Source organism: Pongo pygmaeus, chromosome 1 (genome assembly GCF_028885625.2).
Source record: "Pongo pygmaeus isolate AG05252 chromosome 1, NHGRI_mPonPyg2-v2.0_pri, whole genome shotgun sequence".
Classification (NCBI taxonomy): domain Eukaryota; kingdom Metazoa; phylum Chordata; class Mammalia; order Primates; family Hominidae; genus Pongo; species Pongo pygmaeus.
In genome coordinates, this window is record NC_072373.2 from 204401264 (window position 1) to 204417559 (window position 16296).

General features: G+C 44.5%; 2 protein-coding genes and 1 long non-coding RNA gene across 9 annotated transcripts in view; 2 read left to right on the top strand and 1 right to left on the bottom strand.

The window, feature by feature from the left end:
- The window catches only part of LOC129042804 (uncharacterized), a 25774-nt gene extending 13130 nt beyond the window's left edge, over window positions 1-12644 (top strand). The window contains exons 3-5 of one of the 2 annotated variants that reach the window (XR_010124968.1): window positions 10539-10612; window positions 10697-11646; window positions 12065-12644. This is a non-coding gene — a long non-coding RNA (uncharacterized LOC129042804). Of the gene's footprint in view, window positions 1-10538; window positions 10613-10696 lie in introns of both variants that reach the window. The other variant, XR_008504209.2, reaches the window with a different exon arrangement.
- The window catches only part of DHDDS (dehydrodolichyl diphosphate synthase subunit), a 38767-nt gene that overhangs the window by 15540 nt on the left and 6931 nt on the right, over window positions 1-16296 (bottom strand). For all 6 annotated transcript variants that reach the window (XM_054499080.2, XM_054499074.2, XM_054499093.2 and 3 more), the window contains exons 4-6: window positions 12814-12956; window positions 9243-9359; window positions 8026-8127 (exon numbers count right to left, since the gene is read on the bottom strand). In XM_054499080.2, coding sequence (XP_054355055.1) covers window positions 8026-8127; window positions 9243-9359; window positions 12814-12956 — 362 coding nt within the window. The remainder of the gene's footprint in view (window positions 1-8025; window positions 8128-9242; window positions 9360-12813; window positions 12957-16296) is intronic.
- Window positions 503-1096, top strand: LOC134737525 (large ribosomal subunit protein uL22-like). The gene has a single exon (XM_063657994.1). The coding sequence runs from the start codon at window positions 518-520 to the stop codon at window positions 1040-1042; it is 525 nt and encodes a 174-aa protein (XP_063514064.1). The 5' UTR covers window positions 503-517; the 3' UTR covers window positions 1043-1096.

Consider the following 16296-nt stretch of genomic DNA (forward strand, 5'->3'; position numbering starts at 1 on the left):
TGCAATCTTGGCTCCCGCAACCTCCACCTCTCGGGTTCAAGTGATTCTCTTGCCTCAGCCTCCCAAGTAGCTGGGACTACAGGCAGCCACCACCACACCTGGCTAATTTTTGTACTTTGAGTAAAGACGGGGTTTCACCATGTTGGCCAGGCTGGTCTTGAATTCCTGAGCTCAAGTGATCTGCCTGCCCTCGGCCTCCCAAAGTGCTGGGATTACAGGTGTGAGCCACTGCACCCAGCCAAGTTACTCATCTCTCTCAGTCCTCTAAGGCAAACAACAGAGAGAGCTTTCTTTTCCATATCATCATCACAGAGGAAACAGTATTCACTTATAATTGAGCAATAAGAAGGGCTCTGGTTCAGATTTCTCTGGTAATCTGACAGTCTTGTCTTGGCAGCATGGTCTTAATTCTCCAAGTTATGTGAGACCCTGTACAATACATATAATTTCTCATTCTCTTATCTTTAAAATGGGCCCATTTGCTCTTTCCCTAAGCGGCCTGAGGTAATCTGTGAAAATGGTTCGCTATTCACTTAACCCGGAGAACCTCATGATATCATGCAAATCAAGAGGTTCCAATCTTCGTGTTTACTTTAAGAACATTCGTGAAACTGCCCAGGCCATCAAGGGTATGCATATACGAAAAGCCACGAAGTACCTGAAAGATGTCACTTTACAGAAACATTGCGTACCATTCCGACGTTACAATGGTGGAGTTGGCAGGTGTGCCCAGGCCAAGCAGTGGGGCTGGACACAAGGTCAGTGGCCCAAAAAGAGTGCTGAATTTTTGCTGCACATGCTTAAAAATGCAGAGAGTAATGCTGAACTTAAGGGTTTAAATGTAGATTCTCTGGTCATTGAGCATATCCAAGTGAACAAAGCACCTAAGATGCGCCGCTGGACCTACAGAGCTCATGGTTGGATTAACCCATCCATGAGCTCTCCCTGCCACATTGAGATGATCCTTACTGAAAAGGAACAGATTGTTCCTAAACCAGAAGAGGAGGTTGCCCAGAAGAAAAAGATATCCCAAAGAAACTGAAGAAACAAAAACTTATGGCACAGGAGTAAATTCAGCATTAAAATAAATGTAATTAAAAGGGAAAAAAAACAGGGCCCATTTGTCCTATCCACCTTATAGGTTATCATGAGGGTCAAATCAAATGAAATAATAGATTTGAGTGCACTTTGGGAACTATAAAGTGCTATATAAAGAATAATAATAAAAAATTATTTTCAGTCCCACCAACTTGCAGTGTGACTTCAGAGACTCAGTCTCTCTGAGTTTACAATTTATCTGCAAAGAGTTTCTTCTACCTACTTTAGGCAGTGGGCAGAATTCTTAATGCAAAAAGCTGAGATTGTGCCAGTGCATTCCAGCATGAGCGATACAGCAGACTCTGTCTCAAAAAAAAAAAAAGGGGTTGGCCAGGCGCAGTGGCTCACGCCTGTAATCCCAGCACTTTGGGAGGCCGAGGCGGGCGGATCACGAGGTCAGGAGGTCAAGACCATCCTGGCTAACACGATGAAACCCTGTCTCTACTAAAAATACAAAAAATTATCCGGGTGTGGTGGCGGGCGCCTGTAGTCCCAGCTACTCAGGAGGCTGAGGCAGGAGAATGGCGTGAACCCAGGAGGCGGAGCTTGTAGTGAGCCGAGATTGCACCACTGCACTCCAGCCTGGGCGACAGAGCAAGACTCCATTTCAAAAACAAAAAAAATGGGGGTAACTCTAGGGTGGAAAGATGAAACTGACAAAATCAAAATGGAACATCTTTAGACTTTGGGCAACAAAAATCCATCACTAAATGGAATAGTGAGTTAAAGCTGTCTACGTGAAGACTTTTCGGAAATGATTTATATTAAATAACGGTAAAATATCAGTTTTTACCTATGAGAATAGGTTTATTTTTTTGTTTTATTTTTTGAGACAGGATCTGGCTGTTACCCAGACTGGAGTGCAGTGATGTGATCTTGGCTCACTGCAGCCTCAGCCTCCTGGGCTCAAGCCACCCTTCCACCTCAGCCTCCCAAGTAGCTGTGACTATAGGTGCATGCCACCACACTCAGCTAATTTTTGTACTTTTAGAGACGAGGTTTTACCATTTTGCCCAGGCTGGTCTCAAACTTATGAGCTCAAGCGATCCAACCCGCCTCAGCCACCTAAAGTGCTGGATTACAGGTATGAGCCACTGCACCTGGTCAGAACAGTTTACAATTAAAAAATCTTGGCAAGAATAAGGTGAAATGAGCACTTTCAAACTCAGATCCTGAGGAAACAATAAAAAATGCAGGCAAGTTCAGTCAAAGATTTAATTGTGGCATTATTTGTAATAATGAAATATTAAACTGCCTATATACCCAACAAATAGAAGACTGGTTAAAGAAATTAACACAAGATATATTTTACAGCCATTATAAATAATGATATGAAGAATTATTAAAAACATGGGTCATGAAAAGTACTCGTAACATTGAATGATAAAAGCATGATTCAGAGTGTAAACTATTCATTATGTGATTTCATGTGTTATAAATATTTATGTCAAAAGTGAGTGTGTGTGTGTGTGTGTGTTTCAGACAGGGTTTCACTCTGTTGTTCAGGCTAGAGAGCAATGGCGCAACCACAGCTCATTGCAGCCTCGACCTGCTAGGCTCAAGTAATCCTCCTCACTCAGCCTCCCAAGTAGCTACAGGTGTGTGCCAGCATACCCAGCTAACTGTTTTATTTTTGTAGAGACAGGGTCTTGCCGTGTTGCCAGGGCTGGTCTCAAACTCCAGGGCTCAAGCGATTTTCCTGCCTCAGCCTCCCAAAGTCCTGGGATTACAGGCATAAGTCACCATGCCCATCTAATTTTTTTCTTTTTTACTGCCTTATTGTTCATTTCAACTTCGCTGTGAGAAAGTCAATATACCACAGTGAATGAGAACACAGGCTCTGAAGCCAGGCTGAAATCTTGGCCCCAAGGTTTGCCAACTATGTGAACTTGCACAAGTTACTTTTCCTCTCCATGTCTCAGTATTCTCATCTTTAAAATGGGCATAAAAACAGTATCTACCTTATAGGGTCTAAGGATAAATGTATGTGGAATACTTAATCCTTGGAACAGAGTAAATGCTCAGTAAGTGTTAGCAATTACTATTAACACTATTGTTTTATAAGAAAGACAGAGGCCTACAGGGAGTCAAGTAGCCCGTTCAAGGTAACACAGTGGAATAGAATTTATTAACTATCCTTCGGTCTCAATCTAGTTCCTTCTTCTATCATTTCCAGACTCATAAAACAATCTATTAATTTAACTGCTAAAAAAATACATATATACCTCGGTCAGGTGCCGTGGTTCAAACCTGTAATCCCAGCACTTTGGGAGGCCAAGGCAGGAGGATCACTTGAGCTCAGGAGTTTGAGACCAGCCTGGACAACATGGCAAGACCCTGTCTCTACAAAGTCAAAAAATTAGCCAGATGTGGTAGCAGTATCTGTGGTCCCAGATACTCAGGAAGCTGAGGTGGAAGGATCTCTTGAGCCCAGGAGGTCTAGGCTGCAGTGAGCCATGTTCATACCACTGCACTTCAGCCTCAGCAACAGAGTGAAACCTTGTCTCAAAAACAAAACGAAACAGGCCAGGTGCTATGGCTCACACCTGTAATCCCAGGACTTTGGGAGGCCAAGGAGGGCAGATCACTTGAGGTCAGGAGTTCGAGATCAGCCTGGTCAACACAGTGAAACCCCATCTCTACTAAATGTACAAAAAATAGCCGGGTGTGATCCCAGCACTTTGGGAGGCCGAGGCAGGCAGATCACGAGGTCAGGAGATCGAGACCATCCTGGCTAACATGGTGAAACCCGTCTCTACTAAAAATACAAAAAAATTAGCCGGGCGTGGTGGCAGGCGACCGTAGTCCCAGCTACTCAGGAGGCTGAGGCAGGAGAATGGCATGAACCCGGGAGGCAGAGGTTGCAGTGAGCTGAGATTGCGCCACTGCACTCCAGCCTGGGCGACAGAGCGAGACTCCATCTCAAAAAAAAAAAAAAAAAAAGAAAAAAAATAGCCGGGTGTAGTGGTGTGCACCTATAATCCTGGCTACTCAGGAGGCTGAGGCACGAAAATTGCTTGAACTTGTAAGGTGGAGGTTGCAGTGAGCCGAGAGCATGCCACTGCACTTCACCCTGGGCAACAGAGCAAGACTGCATCTCAAAAAAACAAAAAAACAAACACACACACACATACACACACACACACACATACATACATACCCTGGAAGAAAGAAAAATGAGGAGTTGGATGGTGATAGTGAGAAATCAGGAAAATTCCAGCTATTAGAAGCATAGAACCTAATTGTAATTAACGCACTGACTTTGTTATAAATGTAGGTTTGTCTAAATCCGAATAATATAAAGTGTACCGCCTCAGGTCCTGATTAGCCCAGTCTGAGCACACCAAGCTTCAGGAGTTGGTGGGTTGAGACATTGGCCTCCTGACCCTGGTGATACTGCCCAACCCACACCCTGTCTGCATAAGTAACCCCACAGAGGCAAGTTACTAAACCATGCAGGACAGAGAAGGATATGGAAAAACTTGCTGGACAAGAAGCAGAAGATAAGGTCAGTGGTTACTGCAATGTCGTATGAGGGTAGAGCATGCTGGACTAGGAGTCAAGATCAGAGTCCTAGGCATAATGCATATTAGATCTGCTTGTCAAATGGCTTTCTTTCATTCTAGTGTCAACACTTGTGCCTTAATATTTATTTCATACATACAAGAACATTTGAAACATTCATTATAAAGCACAAAAATATAATGAACTATGAAAGTACCTCCAAACTAAGAATTTTAAAATTATTGAAAACATGCTTCTATTTCTATACCCCTTTTCTGTCTCATCCTCCTGCCTGCTCTCTACCTCTGCCAACTCCACCAGTCTCTTAATTGTTTTAACAACAGCTGATTTTCACTCTACATCTTAATTGACCTCCCTACAGCATTTGACACCATTGTTTCCATGGGTGCCCTACCCCTTCCCAACCTGCACCAACAAACTCCCTTTTCTTGGTTTATGTAATGCTGGGTGCCCTGGTTTTCTTCCTGCTTTTCTGTGTTTTTGCTTATAAAGCTTATTCTCCTCTACCCAGCCAGTAAAGGGTAGAGTTCCTCAAAAATGCCATCCTAGGCTCTTTCTTCTTCTCACTCTAGACTCCTTAACAGGCAGGGCAGAGTGGCTCACACCTGTAATCTCAGCATTTTGGGAGGCCAGGGCAAGAAGACCACTTGAGGCCAGGAGTTCAAGACCATCCTGGGCAACAAAGTCAGACCCTGTTTTTACAAAAAATAAATATAAAAAGTTAGCTGGGTATGGTGGTGCACGCCTGTAGTACTGGGTACTTGAGAGGCTCCTTTGAGACCAGGAGTTCCAAGATTCAGTAAGCTTTGATTGCCCCACTGCACTCCAGCCCGGGAGACAGTGTGAGACCATCTCTAAATAGATAAACACACAGATAGACAGACTCTCCTTAGCTTTCTCATCCCCTCTTTGCTCAGGTTAACCTATACACAGATGGCTTCCATACTGGCGACAGAGATAAACCCTGTCTGAACTGTTGACCTGACATCTCTGTCTGACTGTTGACCTGACTATACCAATCCCTCTCTGAACTGTTGACCTGACATCTCTGTTCAACATGTACAGGATATCCAAAACCAAACTCCTGACCCTTTTCAACTGGATTTTCTCTCAGGGCTACCTAGCATGGTGAAGGGCACCACTATCCACTGTAATATAAGTCTAAAACCGCCGGGCGCGGTGGCTCACGCCTGTAATCCCAGCACTTTGGGAGGCTGAGGTGGGCGGATTACCTGAGGTCGGGAGTTTGAGACCAGCCTGGCCAACATAGTGAAACCCCATCTCTACTAAAAATACAAAAATTAGCTAGGCATGGTGGCATGCCCCTGTAATCCCAGCTACTCAGGAGGCTGAGGCAGAAGAATCGCTTGAGCCCAGGATGCGGAGGTTGCAGTGAGCCGAGATTGTACCATTGCACTCCAGCCTGGACAAGAATGAGACTCTGTCTCCAAAAAAAGAATTAGCTTAGCATGGTGGCAAACACCTGTAGTCCCAGCTACTTGGAAGGCTGAAGTGGGAGGATTGCTTGAGCCTGGGAGGCACAGACTACAGTGGGCCGAGATCACACCACTGTACTCCAGCCTGGGCAATAGAATGAGTCTCTGTCTCAAAATAAAAATAAAAATGGGCCAGGAGTGATGGCTCATGCCTGGAATCTCAGCACTTTGGGAGGCTGAGGCAGACAGATCACTTGAGGTTGGGAGTTCAAGACCAGCCTGGCCAACATGGTGAAACCCCATCTCTACTAAAAAATAGAAAAAATTAGCTGGGCATGGTGGTGTGCGCCTGTAATCCCAGCTACTTGGGAAGCTGAGGTGGAAGAATTGCTGGAACCTGGGAAGTGGAGGTTGCAGTGAGCCAAGATCTCGCCATTGCACTCCAGCCTGGAGACAGAGTGAGACTCCGTCTCAAAAAAATAAATAAAATAAAAAATAAAAATAAATAAATAAATAAAAATAAAATATTTGTTGAATGAATGAACTATGTGACAGAGAAATGTCACCCAGCTGTTAGGAAGGAGAGGCATTCATAAAATAGCCTCAAAAACTGTCTTGTCTCCTTTTTATCTAATTCTATTCTCACCAAGTAACTTTTTGATTTTTAATCTAGTTTCCTAGGTCAATCGAATCGGGAAGGGAACCAGAAAAATTCCTGGTTCCCAAGATCCCACATAATAGAGGTAAAGGATAAGAACCCTAAAATCAAACAGCTTTAGATATGAGTCCCAGCTCTGGCACTTACTAGTAGAGTGACCCTGGGCAAGTCACTTCAATGCTGAACTCAGTTTTCTCATCTACAAAATGGACAACAGCCTTGAATCTCTCACACATAAGGTTAATGACTTAATGAAATACAGAACACAACACATCTCCTGGGTTATTTTTTGCTACTATTATTTTACTATTGCTGTTAGTTTACAAATATTATTAAAAGTTACATAAATAATAACATGAGAGGGACCAAATATTTAAATGGCTTCAAAAGTCCCTCCACCTCTAATAATTAGATTCTACTATGTTGACAACAATTAATAATTTTCTTTTTGAAAAATCCCTGAATCGGCTGGGCGTGGTGACTCACGCCTGTAATCCCAGCACTTTGGGAGGCCGAGGCAGGCAGATCACGAGGTCAGGAGTTCGAGACTAGCCTGGCCAATATGGTGAAACCTGTCTCAACTAAAAATGCAAAAATTAGCTGGGCATGGTGGTGTGCACCTGTAGTCCCAGCTACTTGGGAGGCTGAGGCAGAAGAATTGCTTGAACCTGGGAGGCGGAGGTTGCAGTGAGCCGAGATCACGTCACTGGACTCCAGCCTGGGCGACAGAGTGAGACTTTGTCTCACACACAAAAAAAAATAAAGAAAGAAAGAAAGAAAGAAAAACACCTGAATCTTGTGTGGAAATAGAACATGAGAGACCTAAAGAACTCTAGCCCCAACAAACTGCATTCATGAAAAGTCATTCTTGGAAAAACACTACCAAAGGGCCAGGAGGGTGTAATTTGTAAAGGAATAATAACATGGCTTTGTCATCTGCTTTGCTCTTTCTCTGGGGTTTCTTGGTGTGTGGTGAACTCTAGTTCTGAAGCAGGTTGTAATAAGCCAATCCTAATCTCTAAATTTGGGAGATCCCCTTAAATCTTTCCACATGCTCCCCTAATTAGACCTCTGGCCAAGTACATGGCACAGAGGGGCTTTATGGTTTGGTACAGGCCTGGTTTTTTGTTGTTGTTGTTGAAGAGAGGGAATTTTGCCATGTTGGCCAGGCTGGTCTTGAACTCCTGGCCGGCCTCAAGTGGACTGCCCACCTCAGCCTCCTAATGTGCTGGGATTACAGACGTGAGCTACCATGCTGGCCCAGGCCTGTTTTCCTTAGCAATTACCATGCAAAACAACTCGGGATACCTGGGATCCAACAGGCCTTGCTCCACCCCCCAGGCCATCTCTCTCACAGCATTGCTGATCTCATGACGGGACGTGTATGCAAAACAGACATTCAGGAAACACCTGAGGAGGGAAGAAGAGAATAATTTACCAAAGGGGGACAGGGACTGATGACTGAAGTCACTGATTACAGAGAAGCCCTTCCAGCCTTTCCCTAGAAAAACAAATACACATCAAATGTTAACCGTGGATACCTCTGAAAGGTGAAATTATGAATTTTTTGTGGTTTCCAAGTTTTCTTGGAATAAACATGTAACTAGTTTTATAATAAGACAAATACTAAATGGCTCCTTTTTTTTGAGACAGTTTTGCTCTTGTCGCCCAGGCTGAAGTGCAATGGCGTGATCTTGACTCACTGCAACCTCCGCCTCCTGGGTTCAAGCGATTCTTCTGTCTCAGCCTCCCGAGTAGCTGGGATTACAGGTGCGCACCACCACACCTGGCTAATTTTTGTATTTTTAGTAGAGATGGGGTTTCACCATGTTGGCCAGGCTAGTCTTGAACTCCTGACTTCAGGTGATCCATCTGCTCAGGATGACAGGCGTGAGCCACTGTGCCCAGCCACTAAATAGCTCCTATTGCCGTCCTAACCCTCTCCCCTTCTGCTGTACAACCGGCTTTCAGAGGAAGACTCTACTGTGATATTGGCACAAACAAAGGAAAATAGGAAGGAGATTTGATGTAAAACAAGTCCACTGCCAAAATACACGTTATATTTCAAAGCTACACATCACAGAGTTTGGATTATTGAACTCTATTCCCCTGTACGTCTGTATGACCTCCCAAGGTCATCCTATCCATAGGTTAAAGGAGTGGAACAGAAAAAGAATTTCTTGAAGGATCTGTCTTCGAAGACAGGGATAAGAACTGCTGTATTCTGACCCCATGCCCTGTCAAGTAAAAACATACACACACACACACTTATTTGGTGGGGGCTGGGCAGAGAAAGGAGGAAAGAGAAACTGCGTATGTGTCAGTATACACACATATAACATGTTATTGCAGAATCATGTCTGGTGTGCCCTGCAGACAGAAGAAGAAAGTCTTTAAGCTGCTCAACCTACTCTCTCATTGCCCCTTGCACCAATCCAGACCAAGGAAAGCCCAGGACGTCTCCCTAAAGCCAGCAGGGAATCAAAGATTGAAACAGCTCCCCATAGGGAAATCTGAGAACTTACTTGTTGTAGTTCTTCGTGGCCTGTACAGCTTGTGCAATCAGCTCCTGGAGATCCAAGGGCAACAAGTGCAGATCGCCCAGGACCCGGATACACACCCCATGCTTCTGCAGTTTCTCCCTGATCAGGGAAAAGAGGCAGCATTGGGATAGGGCCCCTGCTGAGCTGGAGAGAGCAAGGTGCTCAGGTAATAACTGACCACCAGTTTTTTGAGTGCTTTCCTGTGTATCAGACCCTGTTCTACGTGCATTATTTCATTGCATCCCTTCAACAACTCTGAAAGAAACTTCAGTGCCGAGGCTCAGACAGGACAGTCAGATAGGGACTGCCAAAGGTCATATAGCCATCAAGTGCTCTGTCAGGATTGAAACCCAGTTTGTCTGATTTGAGAACCCAAATTCTTTTTCTTGAGATGGAGTCTTGCTCTGTCACCCAGGCTGGAGTGCAGTGGCGTGATCTCAACTCACTGCAACCTCTGCATCCCGGGTTTAAGCGATCCTCCCACCTCAGCCTCCCAAGCAGCTGGGATTACAGGCGTCCACCACCATGCCTGGCTAATTTTTGTATTTTTAGTAGAGACGAGGTTTCACCATGTTGGCCAGGCTGGTCTCGAACTCTTGACCTCAAGTGATCTGCCTGTCTCGGCCTCCCAAGTGCTGAGATTACAGGCATGAGCCACCGCGCTCGGCCCCAAACTACATTTTTTTTTTCCTTTTTCGGAGACAGGGTCTTACTCTCATCCAGGCTGGAGTGCAGTGGTATACATACTCATGGTTCAATGTTAACTTCCAAATCCTGGGCTCAAGCGATCCTCCTGCCTCAGCCTCCCAAGTGGCTGGGACTAAAGGCATGCACCACCATGCCCGGCTAATTTTTGTATTTTTTGTAAAGATGACGTCTCACTATGTTGCCCAAGGTAGTCTCAAACTCCTGGCCTCAAGTGATCCTCCTGCCTGAGCCTCCCAAAGTGCTAGGATTACAGGTGTGAGCCACCATGTCCAGCAAGAACCCAAACTCTTTACTATACATTACACGACCTCATGTGTCCTTTTTGGGCAGTTGCATTTTATGTATCTGTGAAGTTTGTCCCATTTGAGAAGTGAGTAAACTCCTCAAGGGAAGGAGCTGTATTATGGGGTACTTTTGTTATGTTCTAGTGAAATATTATGATAATGGTGACAGCTAACATTCTATGTTTACTAAATGCCAGATATTGGTCTAAGTGCTTTACATGTACCAACACATTCCATCCTTACACCAACCTCTGAGTTATGTACCATTATTATTCCCCTTTTACAGATGAAGAAACTGAGGCACAGGGAAGTTAGGTAATTTGTTCGGACAGCTGATGAATGGAGAACCAGGATTTGCAGGTAGGGAGTCAGCCTCCAGAGCTTGTCTTCTTAATTATGACATTATATTGCTTCCATACAGTAACTCCCAAACTCTGCATACAGTGAGAATGAATTCAACCAGCTTCTCTCATCTGGAAATGCTATGAAGAAACCGAATGCTTCACATTTGGAAAATGGGAGATTAACTGAAGGAAGTATACTAGAAGACCTTGATTCAGCTCCTCCTGCTAGCTTGTGGTATAGTTCTGCCACTAGTTTGATGTGTGACCATGTGTAAGCTCTTGTCTTCTGTTTTTTAAAATTTTAATTTACTTATTTTTATTTTAATTATTTTTTCTGAGACAGGGTCTCGGTCTGTTGCACAGGATGGAGCATAGTGGATCGATCACAGCTCATTGCAGCCTCAACCTCCCCAGGCTCATCACAGTGATCCCCCCACTTCAGCCTCCTGCATAGCTGGGATTATAGGCATGTGCCACCATCCCGTTAATTTTTTTGTATTTTTTTGTAGGGATGGGGTTTTGCCATGTTGCCTAGGCTGGACTCAAGCAAATTCCTGGACTCAAGCAATGCGCCCTCCTTGGCCTCCAGAAGTGCTGGGATTACAGGCATGAGCCACCTTGCTCAACCTCTTCTCTTTACTAGGGTTTAGCTTCCCAACTGATGAAACAGAATCAGGCCAGTGGTTTTCCTACCTTCTTTTAGCCAAAGAACCCTTTCTTCAAATCAAATTCTACAGAGAAGCCCAATACATAAAATAGGTAAATGCAACTCAGCACCCCCTACCCCACTCCCACTAGGTTCTTTCTATACCTCCTCACACCTTGGGGTTCTGTGGCACATTAATGGAAAAGCACCTCTGAGTTTCTTCTTGCCTTCGCCAGGACTTCATGATAAACAAAGACAGTTTTCTCTACTACTAACTGATCAGCGCAATCTCATTAGCATCTCTTCTGCCATGCATTTTGATCTTGCAGGAATTGTAATATGGCCTGTCTCTCAGAACACAGTGTAGTAGATGATAGCTCAGCTCTGGAGTCAGAAAAATCCAGGTGTGTACCTTGGCTCTGCCTGTCTGATAGCTGTGTGACCCAGGATATATGCCTTAACTTCTTTAGTTAGCTACTTTCCTTCTCTCTAAAAATCGGCTAATAATATCTTTGTCATGGTATAATGTGATTACAGGATGAGTAAGAATGTATTTTAGGCTCAAAGCCTGGCATATAGTAAACACTTTAAAAAGGAAAGATTAGTGGGATGTGCCCCCCATGCCTCCATCCCCGGCTCCTTAGGTGTAAACTCTGAGCCACACAGGCTCTGCTGGGGACCGGGGAGCAATGTCTGTAGCCCAGAGTCTCACCATCCTAATATAGACAGAAGGAAGCCTGGCTACCCTCCCTACCACCCATTGTTCTAGGCTCATCTTCACTGGAGTTCTAGGCTCACTGTTCTCTCATCTTCCCGGTATAGGCAGGAGCTGGGCATACAACAGTTGTAACTAAGACTTTCGGGCAATTCTGGCTGGTAAGGGCTCCATACTTTGAAGCAAGCAGTCTCCACTGAACTTTGTCTTTGCCCCTCTGTGGCTTTATTCCCTAAGTTAAGCCTAAACTTACTGACAGCTAAGAATGGTACTGATGCTTCCCCATAAATGTCTCTTATGCATCATCCTATCCCTCCCAAAAGACTATGCAGGGGGAGTACAGTAACTTTTTAGGGTTCACTGTGCAGCAGAAAATGACTTCTTCAATGTTTTCTTTAACTCCCACTTCCTTGGCCATAGTTTATTGGCTCTGGGGTAGAAATCTGATAGAATTTAGGGATCCCAATTAAGGGATTTTATTGATTCTGAGCTGCTCTTTTGAAGCAAGAAAAAACTGGTCTGCAGAGAGAAGTGGAAATGAATGAATACAGAGGTTCTACCCAGTGGATTTAATTCCTGGTTTCAGTTTTGCTTGAGGCTGGGTGTACTTGTTCTTAAATCATGTGACACACCTCAATATCCTCAAATAAATGCCCCCTTTTTTATTTAAAAAAAAAGTTAGAAATAAAGAATGAAAGACTATCTTGTATTTCTGATATTTGCCACCCAAGATCTCTAACTAACATTAAAAAGAGTTGGAAGTCCCTTAAGTAAGCCTCAGATAACAGAATTTCAAGGGTTAGGATAAGGCTGGGGGTGGTGGAAGAACACGCTCTCCCCTCTGATAGCATCTTACTGTTCTTCCATCAAGCGGCTGAACTTCTGCCGGGCCAGATCCATAAGCCCGTCTACCTCACTCTTGGAGCGTTTGAAGTTCTCAATGCTGAATGCGTAGACCGTCACCTCTAGGATGCCCAGGTTCAAACACCACCGCAGAGTCTGAGAGGGGAGAAGGCAAGGAGCTAGGATACAAGGAAGAGTGGGAAGGGGAAATAAGAGATACTTTTTGGTCCTGACTCAGAGTTGGAGATAGGAGACAGACTTTTCTCCTCCCCAAAGCTGGGTGAAGCTAGGATAACATCAGTGTTTATGTCAGAATTAATGCATCAAATAAGCAGAAAACCACCACTGAAGAAACTGAAAAATGTGATCTTAGTGAATGCTGATGGCACTGTGCATTACAAGAAAGAACTCTGCACTGAGAGTGTAAAACATAGGCTCTAGTCCCTGACTCCAGCATGCACTTATGTGACTGGAATCAAATCATTTAATTTCTCTAGGTTGAAGTCTCCTTACCTTTAATATGGGATCACAATCCATCCCTTACAAGGTGGCTAACGAACAATATAAAAACACAAGGTGTTATTACTCACAGCATAACTTCATTATTCTGGTAGGTTGAGAGGCTGATGAGTTAAAAGAAAAAAAGCAACAACTGGACAGCTGTGTAGCATTTAATAGCCTGCAAAGGGTTTTCACATAATTTCATTTGATTCTTTGAACAACCACTTTAAAATGACACTACTGTTTTCATGCCTACTTTACAAATGATAAAACAGGATCAGAGTTGAAGAATATGTCAAAAATCCTCAACTGTCTGATTCCATTATATGGAGTTCTAGAACGGGAAAAACAAATTTATAGTTACAGAAATCAGTACGGTAGTTGCCTAGAGAGGAAAAGGAGGAGGTAGAACAGAAGTTGATTGAGAAGGGGCACCAGGGAATTTTTTGGAGAGATGGAAATGTCCTACATCTTTTTTTTTTTTTTTTTTTTTTTAAGCTGGAGTCTCGCTCTGTCACCCAGGCTGGAGTGCAGTGGTGCAATCTTGGCTCACTACAACCTCCACCTCCTACGTTCAAGTGATTCTCCTGCCTCAGCCTCCCGAGTAGCTGGGCCTACAGGCATGTGCCACCACACCCGGCTAACTTTTTGTATTTTTAGTAGAGATGGGGTTTCGCCATGCTGGCCAGGCTGGTCTCAAACTCCTGACCTCAGGTGATCTGCCTGCCTCGGCCTCCCAAAGTGCTGGGATTACAGGCATGAGCCACTGAGTCCGGAAGCCACAAGTCCTATATCTTGACAGGGGTATGGGTTAGATAAATGAATGCAATTGTCAAAACCTAAAATCTGTGCAGTTCACCATATGAAATTATAACTCAAAAAGAAATGAAATTGGCTGGGTGTGGTGGGTCTCTCCTATAACCCTAGCACTTTGGGAGGCTAAGGTGGGCAGATTACCCGAGGTTGGGAGTTCAAGCCCAGCCTGGACAACATGGTGAAACCCCATTTCTACTAAAAATACAAAAACTTAGCTGGGTGTGGTGGTGCACACCTGTAATCCTAGCTACTTGGGAGGCTGAGGCAGGAGAATCGCTTGAACCGGTGAGTGGAGATCTCACCACTGCACTCCAGCCTAGGCTACAGAGTGAGACTTCAACTCAAAAAAAAACAGGCCGGACGTGGTGGCTCACACCTATAATCCCAGCACTTTGGGAGGCCAAGACGGGCGGATCACAAGGTCAGGAGTTCGAGACCAGCCTGACCAACGTGGTGAAACCCTGTCTCTACTAAAAATGCAAAAATTAGCCGGGTGTGGTGGCGCAGGCCTGTAATCCCAGTTACTCAGGAGGCTGAGGCAGGAGAATCACTTGAACCTGGGAGGCGGAGGTTGTAGTGAACTGAGATCGTGCCACTGCACCCCAGCCTGGGTGACAGAGCAAGACTCTGTCTCAAAAAAAAAAAAAAGAAAAAAACTTAGTCCTTTGGGGCTGCTCTAATCCTGCACCACTAAAGGTGGAGAACAATGTTGAGAGGTAGAGAACAATGTTGAGAGATGGAGAGCTGGAGGTTAAATGTAGACAACAGAAGACATTCAAGACATTCAAACAGAACAGAAGAAACAAGCTGAAGAGCTACCTCTCTAACCCCTTAACAAACATACAAGCAAACAAATCTACTGTCATCTTAGGAAAATTACCAGTGAGAACCTGACACTTGAATAGCCTCAGGCCCTAAAGACCTTGCAAGGCAGCCACTGTGGATGGCACATCTGGGTTGGAACCCACCACTGACATCAGTCAATACAGTTGCTAATAACAAGTTTCAATTTTTTGAGCACTTCCTTTAGGTCAGTGCCTATGCTACATGCTTTTCATTGTGCCATCTTATTTATCTTCAAATAATCTACTGAGATAGAGATTGCTAACCCCATTTTATAGATGAAGAAACTGAGGCAAAGGGAAGCTACATAACTCGCTGCAGGTCACAAAGCCAGACAGTGACAAAGCAGGGGTGCCAATGAATTCTGAGTGACTCCAGAGCTTAAGCTCCTAAGCATTAGGCAAAACTGCCTCTCAGTTACAAAAGAGAAGCTGGAGTCAACAAACGTAAAGACTTCTACAAGGTTCTGGTGAGAACCCCACTGCTATTTACTCAAGGAAAAAAATATCACAGCCCTGGCATCAAACTGTGTCCCTGTGCTAGGACACTGGGACCTGTGAACTACAGACCATATTTCCATTCTTTTTTTTTTTTTTTTTTTTTTTGAGACGGAGTCTCGCTCTGTTGCCCAGGCTGGAGTGCAGTGCCACAATCTTGGCTCACTGTAAGCTCCGCCTCCCAGGTTCATGCCATTCTCCTGCCTCAGCCTCCTGAGTAACTGGGACTACAGGTGCCGGCCACCACGCCCGGCTAATTTTTTGTATTTTTAATAGAGACGGGGTTTCACCGTGTTAGCCACGATGGTCTTGATCTCCTAACCTCATGATCCGCGCACCTCAGCCTCCCAAAGTGCTGGGATTACAGGCATAAGCCACCGCGCCCGGCCCTCCATTCTTCTTAAAAATTTCACCAAGATTGTCATATTCCATTCTTTTGTTAAACTTAATGTTTTCCAATTTATAACATGCATTATACCATAAAAAGTTCATGACCTCTGTGTAGAGTGATGTCCTGGTTTGCCGGGGAGTTTCACCAGTTTTAGCACTGAAAGACCTGTGTCCTGAGAAACCCCTCAGCCTTGGCAAAGCAGAATGAGTAGTCACTCAATGTTCATCCAGAAATGTCACTTCTAAGAATTTATCCAAAAAGAGTACTTTTTTTTTTTAGACAAGGTCTTGCTCTGTCACCAGGTTGGATTGCGGTGACGTGAACACAGCTCACTGCAGCCTCAACCTCCAGGGTTCAAGTCATCCTTCCACCTCAGTCTCGTAAGTAGCTGGGACCACAGGCATGCACCATCATGCTTGGCTAATTTTTTTTTTTTTTTTTTGTAGAG